At 45.7% G+C, this 20,897-nt stretch overlaps 1 protein-coding gene across 1 annotated transcript in view; it reads right to left on the bottom strand.

Moving 5' to 3' along the window:
- Positions 1 to 20,897, bottom strand: part of MPP1 (membrane palmitoylated protein 1) — a 65,310-nt gene that overhangs the window by 24,943 nt on the left and 19,470 nt on the right. The window contains exons 2-5 of the mRNA XM_038747616.1: positions 9,657 to 9,800; positions 8,887 to 8,965; positions 7,547 to 7,632; positions 5,769 to 5,837 (exon numbers count right to left, since the gene is read on the bottom strand). Of these exons, the coding sequence (XP_038603544.1) occupies positions 5,769 to 5,837; positions 7,547 to 7,632; positions 8,887 to 8,965; positions 9,657 to 9,800 (378 nt within the window). The remainder of the gene's footprint in view (positions 1 to 5,768; positions 5,838 to 7,546; positions 7,633 to 8,886; positions 8,966 to 9,656; positions 9,801 to 20,897) is intronic.

Genomic DNA, 20,897 nt, shown 5'->3' on the forward strand with positions numbered 1-20,897 from the left:
AAGACTGACACAAGATTGACAGTCCTTCCCACCAGGCACCCAAAAAGCTCCTCCTTGGTTGTCCTTGGTTATTTGCTATTTTGCAGCTCCTGTTCGGTTTTCATTCTCTCTTCCTATCCTATTTGTCCCAGAGCCCCTGCTCCAAAAGACCCATTCCCTTATCCCACTCTGTTTCCCTGAATGCTGGGGGCCAAATCTTTGTCTGTCCCTGTTGTCTTCCTGCAGGCCATGGGATAATGATAATGATAATTAATAATAATAATAATAATAATAATAATAATAATAATGGTATTTGTTAAGTGCTTACTATGTGCCAAGCACATGGGATCTTCTCCCGTATGATTTCCAGGAAAGGGCAGAAGAGGATGATGAGAGGCCGACCCTCCATCTCCCCAGTGCCATCGTGAACTCTGAGCCTTAAGCCTCTAGGCAGGAAGAGAGAAATAACTGACTTAAAGTCATCGAGGAAGAGGAAGTGTGAAAAGGGTGCCAATTCATCAGCTTGAGTGGGGAGTACCTGCCGCCTCCCCAGTTTGCCATGTGGGGAGTTTTAGGGTGCAGCAGCCTGCCCCTTGGCCTCTCTCTGACAGTTACTCAACCATTCATTCAATCATATTTATTGAGCGCTTACTGTGTGCAGAGCACTGTACTAAGCCCTTGGGAGAGTACAAGACAAAAGAATAAGCAAACATGTTCCCTTGCCCTTAATGAGCTTGCAGTCTAATAATAACGATGGTATTTGTTAAGTGCTTACTATGTGCAAAGCACTGTTCTAAGCACTGGGGAGGTTAAAAGGTGATCAGGTTGTCCCACGGGGAACTCACAATTTTAATCCCCATTTTACAGATGAGGTAGCTGAAGCACAGAGAAGTTAAGTGACTTGCCCAAAGTCACACAGTTGGCGGAGCTAGGATTTGAACTCCTGACCTCTGACTCCAAAGCCCAGGCTCTTTCCACTGAGCCAGGCTGCTTCTTATAAATAACTTATATAATTTAAAGATACGTAAACAAGAGTTGTGTGGTTGGGGGCGGGGACAGCAAATGTCCAAATGTCAAAGATCCAAGGGCATAAATGATGCCGAAGGGAGAGGGAGCCGGGGTTGCTCAGTTGAGTCAAATTACTTTAAGCCCTGATGCTTTCCTTCCCAACACATAATGATGATAATAATAATAATCATACTAATGATAATGATATTGGTTAAGCGCTTACTATGTGCCAGGCACTGTTCTAAGCGCTGGGGTGGATACAAGCAAATCGAGTTGGACGCAGTCCCTGCCCCACGTGGGGCTCACATTCCTGACCCCCATTTTACAGATGAGGTAACTTGGGCCCAGAGAAGTGAAGTGACTTGTCCAGAGTCACACAGCAGACAAGTGGTGGAGCCGAGATTAGAACCCATGACTTTTTGACTTCTGGGCCTGTGCTCTATCCACTATACCATGCTGCTTCATGGCTGTCTCCCAGGGCTCCGACTCCTGACATTTTTGGGGCACACCAGGCAGTGAGGAAATTTGAGCCAGGCAGCACGTGAGCCTCTGCAAAGTTTAGATAGTCCTTTTGACCACCAGACTTGGACTCTTGCACTTTATGTTGTCTTGCATTTATATTATTACATCTTTTCTGCCATGTCAGTCACCAATTCCCTCTGCCTTATTTCTTCATTGCAAGCCCTGAAGGGCAAGTGTCCATGTCTAATTCTCACCTTTTTATTTTTTCCCCAGAGTATACAGTATTCTGTCCACAGTAAGCACTACTGTTACCACCATGACTGTTACTACTAATAATAGAACTATTTGCTAAGCACTTACTATATGCCAGACACTGTATAATATAAGCAAATTAGTCAACCCCCCCATTTTACAGATGAGGTAACTGAGGCACTGAAAAGTTAAGTGACCTGCCCAAGGTCACGCAGCAGACAAGTAGCAGAGCTGGGATTAGAAACCGGGTCCTTCTGACTCTCAGATCCGTGCTCTATCCATTAGGCCACGCTGTTTCTCTGTGCCTCAGTTCATCTCATCTGTGGGGAGGGGGATTCAATACCTGTTTTTTCTCCTATGTAAGACTGTGAGCTCCATATGAGACATGATGATCTTGTATCTACCCCAGAGTTTAGCACATAATAAATGCTGAACAAAAACTACAATCATTATAACTATATAGAAAATCACAAGTGGTAGTACTGCATAGGTAACTGCAGCTAGCCCATTCAGCTTTTTTTTTTTTTAGCAGAGAGCTTGGCACAAACCAGGTGCTTAATAAATACCATCATTATTATTGATATAGGCCAAGGAACCAATGCTCTAAATTAATCCCAATCCCAAGAGTTCAGGGATCAGGCTGGAGGATCAGGTTAGATTCCAGGAGCTGGACCCTTGTCCTGGCCTTATAACCTCTGTGAGCTGGAGAACTTGGCCGTATCATTTTCCACTGTACAATCTGACTTACAAAAAAAGTCACTTAACTTCAGTCACTTAACTTCTTAGGACCTCAACTTCCTCACTTGTACAATGGAACCTCCATGTCTGCTCTCCACCTAATATAATAATAATAATAATAATAATAATAATAATAATAATAATAGCATTTATTAAGTGCTTACTATGTGCAAAGCACTGACTGTGAGCCCTGTGCATGATAGGAACTGTGCCCAACCTAATTATCTTGTATCTACCCAAGTGCTCAGCACTGAACTAAGCGCTGGAGAAGATACAAAGTAGTCAGGTTGGACACAGTCCATGTCCCACATGGAGCTCACAGTCTTAGCCTCCATTTTACAGCTGAGGTAGTGGAGGAACAGAGAAGTGAAGTGACTCACCCAAGGTCACACAGCAGACAAGTGGCAGAACCAGGATGAGAACCCAGGTAGTTTTGACTCCCAGTTCCATGTTCTACTGAGCGGGCCTCGCTGCTTCTGTATTGGGCTCTCCCAAGCACTTAGTACAGTGCTTTGCACATAGTAAGCGCTCAATAAATACCAATGATTGACGATTGATTCTTAATCTGATGGAGCAGGTAAGCGACCCCTGGATTCACTGAGAAGAGAAGCAGCGTGGATCAGTGGAAAGAGCCCGGGTTTAGGAGTCAGAGGTCACGGGTTCTAATCCCAACTCCGCCACTTGTCTGCTGTGTGACTTTGGGCAAGTCACTTCACTTCTCTGTGCCTCAGTTACCTCATCTGTAAAATGGGGGATTAAGACTGTGAGCCCCATGTGGGACAACCTGATTACCCTATTTCCCCCTTGGCGCTTAGAACAGTGCTCGGCAATAATTATTATTATCATTGAACTTTCCCTGATCTGATCAGCGGGAGGCAAATGCAAGGCAATTTCAGAAGCTGCACAATCGCATGCTTAAGTCCGTTAACCTGTTATCCCTGGCCAGAGGTTTTAGATGAGGGAAAATTAATCTTCAAACTAATGGGGCAGGATTTTCTCCTCCTTGTGGTACGAGCCCATTAAAATACTTGAATCCGATCAAGCTGGAACCGGCCAAGGAAAGGAGGGAGTTGTCATTGCGAATATTGCCCATGGAGGGAAAACAATGGAGAAGTTTCAGTAAGAAACCATCAGTGACAGCTTCAATGGGCAACAATATTTCACCGAAAAGATGTGAATTTCTGCTACAGTCTTGGCAACTAATCTCTAGGTGGGAAAGCCAATTTTCAGTAGGAGGGAAAATACACTAAGACTTTAGAAAATACAATTGAATTTGGTCCTGAAAAGGGCTTATCTTTGGCAGCGGAGACAGTCTGTGAAGCAGCGTGGCTCAGTGGAAAGAGCCCGGGCTTTGGAGTCAGTGGTCGTGGGTTCAAATCCTGGCTCCGCCAGTTGTCAGCTGTGTGACCTTGGGCAAGTCACTTAACTTCTCTGGGCCTCAGTTACCTCATCTGTAAAATGGGGGTTGACTGTGAACCCCCCGTGGGACAACCTGATCACCTTGTATCCCCCCAGCACTTAGAACAGTGCTTTGCACATAGTAAGTGCTTAATAAATGCCATTTTAAAAAAAAGGGGCAGAAGGAGATTTGATGAACTGTACTTTCTAGCAAAAGCAGAGCCAAGTCCTCCCAAAATAGACCGTAAACTCCTTGAGGGCAGGGATCAGGTCTCCTCTCCCTATTGTACTCTTCCGAGCTCTTAATATTAGTACTCTGCGCATAGAAGGCACTCAATAAATATAACGGATCCACTGAACACAGTGAATTGGTGGATTGGCAATGGGCAATCCATAAAGATCTGGCAGTGGGGATGGCCGCTGTGGAAATTTCAGAGCAAAAAATCCACTTCTGTTCCTCACTTTGGGGGATTATCAGGCAAAAAGTAGGGGATCCCTTTTGGTCTGGATTGTCTGGGTAATTGAGACTGTGTGGATTCAGAGATGGAAACTAGAACAGGTGATGGAAGAGATCTGAAAGAATGAAAGAAACAGCCTAGCCTAGAGGAAAGATCATGGACCTGGGTTCTAATCTTAGCCCTGCCACTTGTCTGCTGTGTGACCTAGGGCAAGTCACATAGTTTCTTCTGCTTCCCTTACCTCATCTGTAAAACTGGGGATTAAAGCTGTGATTGTCTTGTATGTAAACCACCACTTAGTAACTGCTTAGTAAGCAGTTAAATACCATATAACCCCCCAAAGGATCCTATGAAACAAAGGGGAGGAAAAACCATGAGGATCTCTGAAAGAAGGACTGAAGGGAAGGAATCATTATGCCATCGCCTGGAGGAATGTTCGTTACCCTAATCCTTTGAAGAACTGCTTCCTAGCGATGAGTAACAGGTAAAGAAGAAGACAGCCTGATGTGACTCTCCCTCTTCCTCCTTGACCTAAACCCGCCACCTCTCCCCTCTTCAAAAAGGACCTTTCAGGGTTAGATTTCCATGCCTGAAAAAATTCTAGTTTGTGCTGGGGAGCCTGCTGTTAGATGGTGGTGATATCCTCCTCACAGCTAGACTAACAGGTGGGTGGCCCTCAGTGCTGACAAGTGGAACTGATGTCTGTATTCAGGACCTCGCCTTGCTAAGGGGGGAAAGCACTGAAGAGGCAGGGTAGCAGGGCAGGTGAATGCCTATAAATGGGGGAGAAGCAGGGGTCTTTCACCAGGGATTGTGATTGTCAGGCTTGGTAGCAAACAAATAAAAAAAAGTAGCCACTATGCAGTCTTGTCTTATGCTGTCGAGTCATTTCCGACCCCTAGCAACTCCATGGACACATCTCTTCCAGAATACCCCACCTCCATCTGCAATCATTCTGGTAGTGAATCCATAGCGTTTTCTTGGTAAAAATCTGGAAGTGGTTTACCACTGCCGTAGTCCATGCAGTCAACTTGCGATTCCGCCCTCAACTTTCTCACGTGCCACTGCTGCCCAGCACCTGCGAGTTTTGACATGTAGCAGATTGCCTGCCACTTGCTAGTCACTGCCCAAGTTAAGAATGGAGTGGGTAGGCCTCTGCTTGACTCTCCCTCTCATAGCCGAGACTGGTAGAGTACTGGAAACTCGCCAGGTGTGACCCTGAGAGGGGCCTACCACTTAAGACACTGACTGTGAGCCCGTTGTTGGGTAGGGACCGTTGTTGGTAGGGTTGGCAAGTATATGTTGCCAATTTGTACTTCCCAAGCGCTTAGTACAGTGCTCTGCACACAGTAAGCGCTCAATAAATACGATTGAATGAATCAAATCATAATCCAGGATCGGCTCACCGACGCTCCTTGACTCACACCGCACTACGACGACTGACGGCGCAATGGAGAACACAGATCCACCTACCTGAAGCGCGGGGAGACGGCTCTGCTGGTTGGGGATTACTTTTAACGAAATTGTTCCCTTGGTTTCTTTCTATTGGACAGAGGAAGGGGAAAGAGAATAGTTGGAGAACCAGGACCCAGATCAAACCAGTAAGCCCCCCACCTCCCAGTGAGTTCAGGCCATCTTAATCTGGGGAAGGGGAGGTGAAGTGAGGCACGAGTCCAAGGCAGTGACGACAGAAACTCCGCAAGTGGCCTCAGGTTGGCAACAGTGGAAGAAGAGAGGGCTGGGAAAGTCACTGGAGCACCTGCCTAGGTAGCATTCCTTTCACCCAGGGATTTTCTTCCGTCTAGGCCAAACGCTCCTTGTGGGCAGGGAACATGTCTACCAACTCTGTTGTACTGTACTCTCCTAAGCGCTTAGTAGAGTGCTTTCTGCTCAAAGTAAGCGCTCAATAAATACCATTGATTGACTCAGGGGATTTGGGGCTCAAAACGTCCTAACAGGCATGTTTCACGGTGAGGCTGTAAGCGGGAGATTGAGGTTAGTTTCTTCTAGAGACCCCCCCACCGGGACCAAAAAAGGGCTTTGTCATGTAAGGACCAAAAGCCAAGGGTGGGACCAATCAATCATACTTATTGAGCACTTAGTGTGTGCAGAGCACTGTACTAAGCACTCGGAGAGGTACGATAGAGGAGTTTGTAGACATGTTCCCTGCCCAAAATGAGCTTGTAGTCTAAAGGGGGAGACAGACATTAATAAAATGTAATATAATGTACACTTATATAGTGTAACAATGTACGTTAATATAATGTAATGTGATATAATGCACGTTAATATAATGTAATGTGATATATGACTTTGACACCTCTCTACATGTTTTGTTTTGTTGTCTGTCTTCCCCCTTCTAGACTGTGAGCCCGTTGTTGGGTAGGGACCATCTTTATATGTTGCCAACTTGTACTTCCCAAGCACCTAGTACAGTGCTCTGCACACAGTAAGCGCTCAATAAATATGATTGAATGAATGAATGAATAATGCACATTAATATAATGTACATAAGTCTTGTGGAGCTGAGGGTGGGCCAGCCTGAAAATCTGGAGGAGGGGGATTTGCCTGCTAGACTGTAATGTCCTTGAAGGACAGATAGCATGTTCACTAATTCTATTAGACTCTCCCAAGCATTTAGTGCAGTGCTCTGCATACAGCAGATGCTCAATCAATACTGTAAACTCCTTCAGGGCAGGGAGCGTGTCTTCAAACTCTATTGAACTAGGCCATGCACTTAATATAGTGCTCCAGATTAAGGCATTGTAAATGCCCCTCTACTTCTAGGCCCTCCTTGTTCCCGCTTTGTTGGGGCAAAAAAAAAATCACTGAAGGGGAAAACGGGGAAGCAGAACAAAAAAAATCTGTTCTCATTTTCAATGCTTTAAGAAGAGGGGAAAAATAAGTGAGCATAAAGATACACACCCACTCCTAGACAGAAAGTTGCAAATGTGTTCATGTTGGGGATGCTTCCACAAAATAGCAATTTCTAAATAAAACCATGGACTTCACTACAGCATGAAAAAGAAGAAAAAAAAATCTATTCAATGAGGGCATTTGCCAGTCTTGTCAATGGCATAACCAGCAGTTGGCTTCCCAGCAGTTTTGCCGTTTGTTTCGGAAGACCTTTCTGGGATGAGATGGCTTAGGTTTCCTCTAGGACCCTTTCAGCCCCCTGATCTCTTTGGTTTCTTACAAGAATGATTTCACAGCCCAGTGTTCCAGTCTCTGCCACCCCACCAAATACCTACCATGACCTTCTGCAGCTGGTCAACGGAGTGGTTGGTCACACTGGTACCATTGATCTCTAGGATCTCATCTCCCACATGAAGGGAGCCTGCCGGGGGAGAAATGATCAGCACTCAGACAACGTTTAGTACTAAAACTCAAACAGCTAGGCTGGATCATTCAGTGAAGATACTCCTGGGTTCGTAGCAGTTAAAGACCTCATTCATGGGAGGCAATTGACTAGGAAAACACAACTGACCTTCAGCCCCACGACCTTCTCACTCTCTCACAACTCTACCAGAGGCCCATTCAGAAAAATGACCCCTTCTCTCTCACATGGAAGCCATATTCAAAGCCTTCCTGCTCCGCTACAAATGTAATGGCTTAACTGTCCACAAAAAAACCACGTGTATGCTACCAGGAGAGAAGGCAAGGAGGGGGGAGAAGCAGCAGCCGGAATCCAAGATCACAACCAGCTGGCTGTATTCTGGCCTTCTTTTTGGGCGGAACCCATAGGATGGACAGTCTGAGAGAGAAGTCGGGGCTGTGTATCGACTCAAATGAATTAACATCTTTCTCTTTCAAAACCTCTGAAGGATGAACGAGGTTCCTCCTGGGACCACAGACACCTTTCTAAATGAAGGAATGTCTGTACAAAGTGACTGAAATGGCTGCTTCTTTGGAAGGAGGAGGAAAGGTGTCTCTTTAAGCTGGCAGAGCAATCGCGTTGTATCCTGAGTCACATCCCCGCTGTGGGGAGGAATCCATTCCTGTGACATGTCCCAGTTTGGCAGGGGTGAGGAAATCTTCCCTTCTGGCCTGAAGCTGGCTCCTGGTCTTTGCAGAGTGGGAAAGGGAGGTGAAAAAGGAAGAAAGGATCCATGGGAATATGTGAAATCCGTTCCATCCGGAGAGCAAGAGAAGGAAAAAGGGAGTGGAATCCCACCATCCGTCTGTCTGTTGGTTGGCCGATGCTAGGTAGGATGGCTTGTTCCTTCCATGAACCTAGATGTTGGAGCCTGGCAGCTTCTGTCTTTACAGTGCAGCTGAAGGCGACCCTGCCAGAGGTTCTAATAATCACCACCTTTGGGGAATGGGCACTTAAGGACCACTAGGAAGATTTGTTCCAACTCCTTAAGACACCTACAGCTCACCTCTATCATGAGCCACTTACCTGTCCGGGCCCCAAAGTGAAATACCATCAGGCGTCCCAAACCTGCCATTAAACAGGGGGTGCCTCCTGGGATTCTCAAGTTTGTGGGAGCCCTAGCCAGCCAAAGCCCCCTTAGAGTGCTTAGTACGGTACTTTGCCCACAGTAAGTGCTTAATAAATATGATTGAATAGAGCCCACCCACAGGTTACCTTGTCTATGAATCATGCCTCCATGCAGAATCCTGGCCACCATGCACGACTGTTTCTCATTCAGCTTCAGGGTTATCCCCTGGAAGACATGAAAATCCATGACGTCCTAGACTTCCATGGAAGAACTCTTTCCTAACTGTCTCCTAGTTGACTTAGCCTCCTGTGAACATCTTTCCTACTGAGGAACAAGGAGGGTTTATGCCCTCCCTCCTGGCTCTGGCTTAAGTGAGGTGGGAGCCACAATGTGGGACTCTGTGCCCACCCCGCCATGCCCCTAACTCATGGCCGAGTGGAGAGACCACGGGTCGGAGAGTCGGAAGGACCTAGGTTCTAATCCTGGCTCTGCCATTTGTCTGCTGTGTGATCTTGGGCAACTTACTTCACTTCTTTGTACCTCAGTTACCTCATCTGTAAAATGGGGATTAAGACTGTGGGACAAGAACTGTGTTCAGCCCGATTAACTTGTATCTTCCCCTGCGCTTAGTACAGTGCTGGCACAACGTAAGCACTTAAATACCACAATGATTATTATTATTATCTCCACACCTAGCCCTCTCCCCTCCTCTGGAGGATTAGACTGAACAGTCATTCCCCTTTCCCAGACACTCCGACACCCCTCTAAGACTGTAAGTATGTCGTGAGCAGGGAATATGCCTGTTATATTGTTACACTGTACTCTCCCAAGCACTCAATACAGTACTCTGCCCACAGTAAGCGCTCAATAAATATGACTGACCGACTGAGTCAGAGGATGGGGACTTAACGCTCACCATGGGCTCCTCCGTGACCTTCTCAAACTGGATGAGCCGAACTTTACGCACCTCCCGTCCGTTGACGTGGGCCGGGCTGTCTGGCTCGGCCAACCCATTGGTGTATATGTCCTCGCTCACGGCGCTGGATGGATATGAAACGGTCTGTCAAGTCAAAACAACACACTTTGTTTAATGGGCGGTGTGGACGCAAGGCGAGGAGAGCGTCACCACAAACCGGTGGTTAAATGGACACAGGACCATTTCCGGGAAGAAGCAGTTACCCCAACGTGATGCGTGACCCCCACAGTGTCCACCACGGACCCTGGTCTGAAGACCACATTTCTTCTTCCACTCCCGGAAGGCTGAGGGGTCTAGGAATTGGGAGACTTGAGGACTCTCTTTTTCCCTTTCCCTGTGAGCAGGGATGGTGTGAACTCCAGAGGTGGTCTTTGATGGTCGGCCTCTGGGATGGAGATCTCAGCCAATGGCTGGGGCTGGGTCATTAACCAAAACCTGGTTCAGCTTTGTCCTTTCCAGAGAAGGCCCAGGTTGGGTATTCACTCATTCATTCAATTGTATTTATTGAGTGCTTACTGTGTGCAGAGCACTGTACTAAGCGCTTGGGAAGTACAAATTGGTAACATATAGAGATGGTCCCTACCCAACAATGGGCTCACAGTCTAGAAGGGGGAGGCAAACAACAAAACATGCGGACAGGTATCAAGTCATCAGAATAAATACAAATAAAGCTAGATGCACATCATTAAGAAAATAAATAGAATAGTAAATATGTACAAGTAAAATAGCGTAATAAATCTGTACAAACATATATACAGGTGCTGTGGGGAGGGGAAGGAGGTATGGCGGGGAGGATGGGGAGGAGGAGAGATTAGAGTTCTAATCCTGGTTCTGTCATGTCCCTGCTGAGGGACCCTGGGCAAGTCACTTCTCATTTCTCTGCCTCAGTTCCCTCATCTGCAAAATGGGGATTCAATACCTGTTCTCCCTCCTACTTAGACTGTGAAATGATTATCTACCCTAACACTTGGCACATAAGTGCTTAACAAATATTACAAATATTATTCAAGTTCTCCCAACAATCCCTCCTAGGCAGAGCCACAAGATGCAACGAATTTCCAGTCACCTTCCTTTTAACTGTTTAGACATCGGTAAAAGCCATTGGAAGGGTGAAATGAGAAGCAGTGGTGCTTAGTGAAAAAGAGAACAGGCCTGGAAGTCAGGAGATCTAGGTTCTAATCCCAAACCTGCCACTTGTCCACTGTGTGACCTTGGGCAAGTCACTTAACTTCTCTGGGCCGCAGTTACATCTGTAAAATGAGGATTAGATAGCTCTCTCCCTGATCCTTAGGCTTTGAGGGAAGGGCTGCAGAGAAACACTTTGTCGGGAAGAGGGAGGGCATATTTCAAGAGGGGTGGGGGAGGAGGAACTGGAAACGTTGAGGGATAGGTGGAGAACATGATAACCTGATGCTCAGGTGGCATCACCTGGCATGGTCTCGGTATCCAAGGGCAAGAAAGAAGGGGCACTCTGCTCAGGGGATTCCTCAGGAAAATCTCCTGGATCCTGGACCTCGTGAGGTCCCTGTTCTGTGTAGAACTCTCCAGTCTCTATTCAGGGAGGCAAGGAAGGAAAAATGGGAACAGGAGATGATCCGAAAGTTGGCATTCTCTCTGTAGAGGGGGTGGGACAGAGGAAAGGCAATCATCATCATCAATCAATCGTATTTATTGAGCGCTTACTATGTGCAGAGCACTGTACTAAGAGCTTGGGAAGTACAAATTGGCAACATATAGAGACGGTCCCTACCCAACAGTGGGCTCACAGTCTAAAAGGGGGAGACAGAGAACAAAACCAGACATACTAACAAAATAAAATAAATGATAGCTATGTACAAGTAAAATAAATAAATAGAGTAATAAATATGTACAACCATATATACATATATACAGGTGCTGTGGGGAAGGGAAGGAGGTAAGATGGGGGGATGGAGAGGGGGACGAGGGGGAGAGGAAGGAAGGGGCTCAGTCTGGGAAGGCCTCCTGGAGGAGGTGAGCTCTCAGCAGGGCCTTGAAGGGAGGAAGAGAGCTAGCTTGGCGGATGGGCAGAGGGAGGGCATTCCAGGCCCGGGGGATGACGTGGGCCTGGGGTCGATGGCGGGACAGGCGAGAATGAGGTACGGTGAGGAGATTAGCGGCGGAGGAGCGGAGGGTGCGGGCTGGGCAGTAGAAGGAGAGAAGGGAGGTGAGGTAGGAGGGGGCGAGGTGATGAAGAGCCTTGAAGCCCAGGGTGAGGAGTTTCTGCCTGATGCGCAGATTGATTCTGCGCAATTCTTTGCAATTCTTTGCAATTCTTTGATTCTGTGCAATGGCACAAGAAAGAATCCTCCAAGTGGCATTAAGCTCTTCCCTTATGTCCCTACTTCCAATGACTAGGTCACCTTCTCTGCTTCCCAACTTTAGGTCCCACAATACTGACTTCCGGGGGAAGGATTCTGCCTCCTCCTTCTTGCCACGATGCAGCTTGTCTACTCCAAGTTTCCACCCACACCAACAGCCAGAACCTGGAGCTTCAGAGGAAGGCTCTGCAACAGCCCACTCAGCTGGACAGTTGTCAAAGAGGAAACAGGCAAAAAAGTCTTCCCAACCCCCATTTGTCAGCTTTCTGATGATTAACATCCCTGACGGAGAGAGACCGACAGCCTCTGGCCTGCTATCCCAGCCATTTATAAACACTGATCGGATTCTCATTTGCGCAAGAAACGATTAAGTTTCCTCATGGCCTGTGGATTTATTTCACACTGGACTATAGGTTTACTGGTAAGGACAAGCCAAACAGTCATGCCACCATTGACCAATAAAGACAATTTTAATGAACTAAGGTTATAAATAAAATGTGAAATCCACACACAAAGAAAGACGACGCAGGATAAAACAATACGGTATCATGAGGGGTTGTTCAGTCCTTTAGAGCGAATATTCAGCTTATCACTATAATGTGCTAGTGATATGCTTTCTGGAGGACTTGCAATGCATTACGAATGACACAGCAAAATCCAACTCAGGTGCTCGGAGCCATTTTTTTGCATGTTTGCTAAACAGGCAGAGTGAGGCTGGGGTCCTTGGAATCCGGTGACATTTTCGGGGGTCAAGCCAACACCAAAGGTTGTGGGCTGGAAGCAGGAGAGCCCTTAAAAGACCACTGAGGCATGAAGACAGAGCTGTTCCCTTGATTCAGAATGTCAAATGACACTTAGGAGGAGAAGCTGAGGAAAAAGCCAAGTCCAGATTCTAGCTCCTAGCAAAGTCTAAAAGGGAAAGGTTTGCAGTTTGTGACTGGGTTTCGTTTTCTGCTCTTTTGATCTTGTACTTATCTGAAGAAAGCTTGTTAAATATTGATTGGTGTTGATGATTTTACTACTGGGATCTGTCTTTAGCTTTAGTAAAATCGTGTTTTTTTTAATCTCTCTTCCTGTATAAAATGGAAAGCCTGTACACCTCATTTTCTGGGTACCTACAGCTATAATGAAATCACCTGACAGGGATGGGAAGCAGTGTGGCTTAGTGGAAAGAGTACAGGCCTGGGAGTTAGAAGACTTGGGCTCTAATCCCAACCTCCCCCGCCCCAATTCATCTGCTTAATGACCTTGGACATGTCACAACTCCCTTATGCTTCAGTTTCCTCATCTGTAAAATGGGGATTCAATGCCAGTTCTCCCTCCTAGACCGTGAGTCCCCTGTGGGACAGGGACTGTGTCCAACCTGATTAACTTGTATTTACCCCAAAGCTTAGAAGATGTCTTGAAATGTCTTGTCTTGTGCTATCAAGTCGTTTCTGACCCATAGCGACTCCATGGACACATCTCTCCCAGAATGCTCCATCTGCAATCGTTCTGGTAATGTACTCATGAAACTTAGTAAGTGCTTAACAAATACTATATTACTAATAACATCTATCAGGCCATCTATAGAACAGAGCTAGGTAGCAGATTCCCATATTGGCTAAGGAGGTTTAAAATGAAGGCTTGGGCTGGTGGTAGTTAAAATTAAGCCAGGGACTGGGGGGTGGAGATTTATCTGAGTGATCTCAGATTCCTCTAGCTGGGTTACAGTCTCAGACGCTCAGGCAAGGGCATCTGGGACTGTTGCAATAACTGTGGTATTATTACATATCTATCCTATTTATTTTATTCTGTTAGTATGCTTGGTTTTGTTCTCTGTCTCCCCCTTTTAGACTGTGAGCCCACTGTTGGGTAGGGACTGTCTCTATATGTTGCCAATTTGTACTTCCCAAGCGCTTAGTACAGTGCTCTGCACATAGTAAGCGCTCAATAAATACGATTGATGATGATGATGATGATTTGCTAAGCGCTCACTATGTTCCAGACACTGTACTAAGTGCTGGGGTCAACACGAGCTAATCAGGTTGGGCATGGTCCCTGTCCCAAATGGGACTCACAGTCTTAATCCCCATTTTACAGGTGAGGGAGCTGAGGCGGAGAGAACTGAAGTGACTTGCCCAAGGTCACACAGCAGACGAGTGGCAGAGCTGGGATTAAAACCCAGGTCCTCTGACTGCCAGATCTGTGCTCTTTCTGCTAGGCCAGCTTCTTCTCTGACAAGCAACAGAAAGTCCTGGTTCAGTACAGGAGATGAGCTTTTTGCAGGATTTTTAGCTCTTGGGGAAAAACCCAGGATGCAACCTGAATGGCCAGAGGCACAAATAAGGTTAAAAATGGTACTGGATAGAAATGTTCAAAGGTGATTTTTTTTCCATAATGTGGAATTAGCTTTTCTACTTTACATGTAATTTTGGGAAAGGGTCATAAAAAGAGAAGAGTATGAGGATATACACGGTGGCATTTGTTAAGTGTTATAATGATAATAGTGATATTTGTTAAGCACTTACTATGTACCAGGCACTATACTAACCGCTGGGGTAGATACAAGCAAATCAGGTTGGACACATAGACCAAACACTGTGCTAAGCACTGGAATAGAGATGGTATTATCAGACAGGACACAGTCCTAGACCCATATGGGGCTCACGGTCTAAGAGAGAGAGAAAACAGGGATTTAAATCCCTATTTTATAGATAAGGAAACTGAAATCCGGAACATTTATACAGTCCAGTGCTTAGTACAGTGCCAGACATGTTATAATCACTTAAATACCATAATTATTACTAGAGAAGTTAAGTAACTTTCCCAGGGTCTCAAACGGCAGAGCTGAGATTAGAACCCACATCAAAGGCATTTGAGTGCTTACTGTGTCAGAGGACTATACTAAGCGGTTGGCAGAGTACAATAGGAGAGCTGGTTGACACCTTCCCTGCCCACAATGAGCTTACAGTCTAGAGAATATCCTGACATTCAAGTCTGTACTCTCTCCCTTGGACCAAGCTGCTTCTCTTAAAGGGTAGACTGATTAGAAGGAGAGGATAGAAACCGTGATAGTAAATGGACATATTTAGAGATATGCTTTTAAGACAATTTTAATTTTTACAGAAAAATACAAACAAAAAACCATGGAGATCAAAAGTCCAAGTTTGGGAGGCTCTTGGAATTCCTTAGAAGGTGGTCCGATAACAGTAGTGGATACAGCACAGGCTTGGGAATCAGAAGGACCTGGGTTCGAATCCCAGCTCCGTCACTTGTCTGCTCTGTGACCTTAGGCAAGCTTGGCTCAGTGGAAAGAGCATGGGCTTTGGAGTCAGACGTCATGGGTTCAAATCCCGGCTCCACCAACCGTCAGCTGTGTGACTTTGGGCAAGTCACTTAACTTCTCTGTGCCTCAGTTACCTCATCTGTAAAATGGGGATTGAAACTGTGAGCGCCCCCATGGGACAACCTGATCACCTTGTAACCTCCCCAGTGCTTAGAACAGTGCTTTGCACATAGTAAGCGCTTAATACCATCATTATTATTATTATTATTATTTAACTTTTCTGTGCCTTAGTTACCTCACCTGTAAAATGGGAATTAAGACTGTGAGCCCCATGTGGGACAGGGTCCACCCTGATTATACTGTATGTATCCAGGTGCTTAGCAGAGCACATAGTAAGCGCTTAAATCCCATAAAAAAAAAATCGTGCCCACACAGGCAGGTCCCTGGCCTATTGATGGCCTGCCTCATTCATTCATTCAGTCGTATTTATTGAGCCCTTACTGTGTGCAGAGCACTGTACTACGTGCTTGGGAAGTACAAATTGGCAACATATAGAGTTGGTCCCTACCCAACAACAGGTTCACAGTCTCATCTCAAGGAGTAGTGCTGATGGGCAGAGTACCTGCACACATCTCCCTGGTTCCACATGCTCCTCCGGGGTTTGGGGTCAGCATTTCCACTGCCTGAAGTTTGCAAAGGCAAAGCAAACACATCCAGATGTTTCTGGTTAGCTATTAGCTCACTGGTTTTACTGCTTCATTAATACCTAATACACTGAAGACAGCAGCTCCAACTCATTAACCTCTCTCAAGGCTGAGGCTGCAGAATGCCCTGGGTATCACGTTACCCAAACCGTGATCTCCCGGAGTTCCAATTCCTCTCCCCGACTTCCAATTCCTCTCCCCGACTTCCAATTCCTCTCCCCGACTTCCAATTCCTCTCCCCATTCTCTCCCAGCATCACAAGGCTTAGTCTAAGACTTGATATCCATCCGATTTCAGTTCCTTTGGCATGTACACTTCCTTCCTGGGTGTCCTAGATCAATGCATCCGTGGTATTTATCAATCCCTCAGCGGCCTGGGAGCACTGTGTGCAGAGCAACGTACTAAGTCGTATTTATTAAGCTGTGTACAGAGCACTGTATAAGCACTAGGAAGGTACAAATACAGCAATACAGTCAGAATCCCTGCCCACAACGAGCTCACAGTCTAGAGGGGGGAAGAGTACGATTCACGTGCTTAATACAGTGCTTTGCGCACATAAACACTCAATGTATATGATCGAATGAATACAAAGGAATTGGTAGAGATGTGATCCCTGCCCAGAGGAGCTTACAGATTAGAAGGGGATACAGACATTACAGTAAATTACAGATGAATCAATCAATCAATGGTATTTGTGAAGTGCTTACTGTGTGAAGAGGACTGTACTAAGTGCTTGGGAGAGTAGAATATAACAGAACTGGTGGCCATGTTTCCTGCCCACAGTGGATTTACAGTCTAGAGGGGGATGACTAGGTACATAAATGCTGTGGGGCTGGGGAGAATATCAAAATCTCTTTCTCAGTACAGCACACTTGGGGGAGTAGAATACAGTTGGTAGACGCAATCCCTGTCCTCAAAGTGCTTACAGTTTAACAGGAGAGAGAGGCATTAAAATAACAGATAGAGGAAACAACAAAGTATACAAACAAAATAATCTCCTTTCCACCAAACTCCCTCCCTCTCTGTACTCATATCATGCCACCTTAGAGGAAATATTCCACACCAGTAGAATCAAATTTGAGCGCTTACTGTGTACAGAGCACTGTACTAAGCACTTGGGAGAGTACAGTATAACACAGTTGGTAAACATGCTCCCTGCCCACGAGATGAATCAGTTCCTCTTCAAAGCACAGAATTCTGCAGATCCTTCTTCCTGTCCCTGAAGTCCAGTTTTAACAAGAGTAAAACAAAACGTAGTGCTCGTCAAAATGTCTGAGCCATTTTTCTTTTAATCTGGCAGAGAACGTGCTACTGTTAAGATAAAAGATCTACTATGCTAGTGTAGAAACATTTCCTTGCTTTCGGTTGTTGCAAATAAACCTTCTTGGTCAATGAAGAAACAATAAAATCTTTTCAAAATAAATCCCCAAAATACCAAGTTCTAGTTCCTGGGCACCACCCAGCAACAAAATCATTTCTCCTAGGCAAGAATACATTTTCAGACTTTTCTGCCAACAAAGGAAGAGGGAGGTTATTTAAAGCCTTTCTCTGAGAAGAAAATAGTCCCATTATTGCTTAATTCCATTTCTTGCTTTCCTGCCACATGGGTTTCTGAGTCTGAAATGTATTTCCCACAAGGCATTTGTTCACCTTATGCCAGTAGCCTGCAGCTCTTCCGCTGAAAGGGTTTTTGCAACCATGGTTATTGCTCTCAAGAAGAGCTAAATCCTCCTCCATTCAAATAATAATAATAATAATAATAATAATAATGGCATTTTGTTAAGCGCTTACTATATGCAAACACTGTTCTAAGCGCTGGGGAGGATACAAGGTGATCAGGTTGTCCCACGGGGGGCTCACAGTCTTAATCCCTATTTTACAGATGAGGTAACTGAGGCACAGAGAAGTTTTAAGTGAGTTGACTCCCAAGCCCATGCTCTTTCCACTGAGCCACAATTCCAGTTTTGTAACGCCCTGAAAAGAAAAACTCAGGATCATGGAGAACCCAAATTCTTGGCTAGCTTCTGTAAACTTTGCCCCCTGCCCCTACCTCACTTCTAACTCCACACACCTCTTCCTTGAGTCACCAGAGATAACCAGCACAGCATACGGGCTACAGAATGTGCCTGGGAGTCAGAAGGTCATGGATTCTAATCCTGGCTCCGCCACTTTTCTGCTGTGTGACCTTCAGCAAGTCACTTCACTTCTCTGGGCCCCAGTCACCTCATCTGTAAAATGGGGATTGAGACTGTGAACCCCATGTGCGGCAAGGACTGTGTCCAACCCGATTTGCTTGTATCCTTCCCAGTGCTTAGTAAAGTGCTTGGCACATAGTGCTTAACAAATACCATAATCATAATTATTATTATTCATTCAATCATATTTGTTGAACACTTATTGTGTGCGGAACACTGCACTAAGCGCTTGGAAAGTACACTACATCAATGAAGAGAGACAATCCCTGCCCACAGAGTCACCAATCTGTGCTGCAAAACTTGTCTTCACTTCACACTCAGCTGCTCGAGGGAAGGGAAAGGGAAAGGGAAAGGAAGGGAAAGGGAAAGGAAGGGAAAGGGAAAGGGAAAGGAAGGGAAGATGGGAGTGTAAATGTTAACCCTAACTTGCCCACCCTTTTATGCCAAAGGATGTGCAGATGGGGTTAACCTATAGAAAAGCGGCATGGCTTAGTGGAGAGAACCCAGGCCTCAGAGTCAGAGGACCTGGGTTCTAATCCCTGCTCCACTTATCTGCTGTGTGACCCTGGGCAAGTCATTTCACTTCTCTGTGCCTCAGTTACCTCATCTGTAAAATGAGGATTAAAACTGTGAAACCCATGTGAGACACAGATGGCTTCTAACCTGAATAGCTTGTATCCACCCCAGTGCTTAGTAGAGTGCCTGCTACACAGTAAGCACTTACACAAACACCATCATTATTATTATTATTAGCAAATACCATAAAAAAGCTCTGTGCTAAGAACTAGTGTAGAGCACTTAGTACAGTGCTCTGCACACAGTAAGTGCTCAATAAATACAATTGAATGAATAAGAGATAAGCAGATCATTCATTCATTCAATCGTATTTATTGAGCGCTGTGTGCAGGGCACTGCATTAGTGCTTGGGAAGTACAAGTCAGCAACATATAGGGACGGTCCCTACCCAACAACGGGCTTACAGTGTAGAAGGGGGTGACAGATAGATCAGACTGTTCCTGTAGCACAGGGCAGGGAGAGGGGTGGTATCACAATCTAAGTGGTGATGAGAGGTCTTATCTCATTCATTCATTCAATTATATTTATTAAGCGCTTACTGTGTGCAGAGCACTGTACTAAGAACTTGGAAAGTACAATTCAGCAACAAAGAGAGATAATCCCTGCTCACCTTGGGCTTACAATCTAGAAGTAAACAAGTCCAAAAGGAAACAGGCATCAACATAAAGAGAATTAAAGAAATGCACATATATACTCAAGTGCTCCATTTTATAGACAAAGAAATTGAGGTCCAGAGAGGTTAAATGACTTGCCCAAGGATCCACTGCAGGTCAATGGCAGAACTGAGATTAGAACACAGGTGTCCTGATTCCCAGTTCCTCATTGTTTTGAGAAACAGTATGGCCTAGTAGAAAAAGCATGGGCCTGGGTGGGAGTCAGAGACTTGGGTTCTAATCCTAGCTCTGCCACGTACCTGCTGTGTGATTTTGGGCAAGTCACTTAACTTCTCTGTGCCTCAGTTCCCTTATCTGGAAAATGGGATTCAATACCTAGTCTCCCTCCTACTAGACAGTAAGCCCCATGGGAGAACCTGATTATCATCTATCTATACCAGAGTTTAGTTCAGTGATTGACACATAGTAAGTACCTAAATACCACAATTAATCATTAATGTTACTAGGCCAAACTTCCTCTCAGTGATGATGATAATACTACTAATAATAGCAACATTTATTGAGCACTTACAATTGGCTAAATATGGAGGGGTAGGTAAAAAGACATGAGACACAAGGTCATGGTTATGTGCCCTGTCTTCTGCATTCTGAAAATATACATTTCTCAGATAAGGCAACTTCATAGTTAAGTAACGTGCCCAAGATCTCACAGGAGACCAGTAACACTTTTGGGTCTATATCTTAGGTCTCCTGACACTCAATCCTGTGCTCTCTCCACCTGGCCACACTTCCCAGAAACCCGTGAAATATTTTCAAATAGTCAGCAGGAGAGACTTGAAGTGATTGTGATTGCAAGAGACTTGAAGTGACTGTGATTGCATCTCGCATTTTTCTCATTCTCCGACTGTGATTATCATCCTCAGACTCCTGACCATGGAAAAAGCAATAAAATGTCAATCAATGAGGACTCCGCCCCCAAGATAGGTTGGCCGTGGGCTGATCTCTGACTGATTACCAGCTTGGAGGCCTCACTTCTGAATACTGGATATCAACAGGAGGAGAGGAGGATCAGGAGGGGGAGGAGGAGGGAAAAGAGGAGTTATGGTTTTTATTAAAGGTTTTGTGCAGGGCACTATACTAAGCACCAGGTCCAGGAGGCCTTCCCAGACTGAGCCCTCTGCTTATCCTCTCCTCCTTTTCCCCATCGCCCCCAGCCCTCCCTCTGCTCTACCCCCTTCCCCTCCTCACGCACTTGTGTATAATTATACATATTTATTATTCTATTTTATTAATGATGTGTATATATCCATAATTCTATTTTGATGGTACCTCGCTCTCGCCTGTCCCGCCATCGACCCCCGGCCCACGTCATCCCCCGGGCCTGGAATGCCCTCCCTCTGCCCATCCGCCAAGCTAGCTCTCTTCCTCCCTTCAAGGCCCTGCTGAGAGCTCACCTCCTCCAGGAGGCCTTCCCAGACTGAGCCC

Source organism: Tachyglossus aculeatus, chromosome 6 (genome assembly GCF_015852505.1).
Source record: "Tachyglossus aculeatus isolate mTacAcu1 chromosome 6, mTacAcu1.pri, whole genome shotgun sequence".
In the NCBI taxonomy this organism is placed as follows: Eukaryota; Metazoa; Chordata; class Mammalia; order Monotremata; family Tachyglossidae; genus Tachyglossus; species Tachyglossus aculeatus.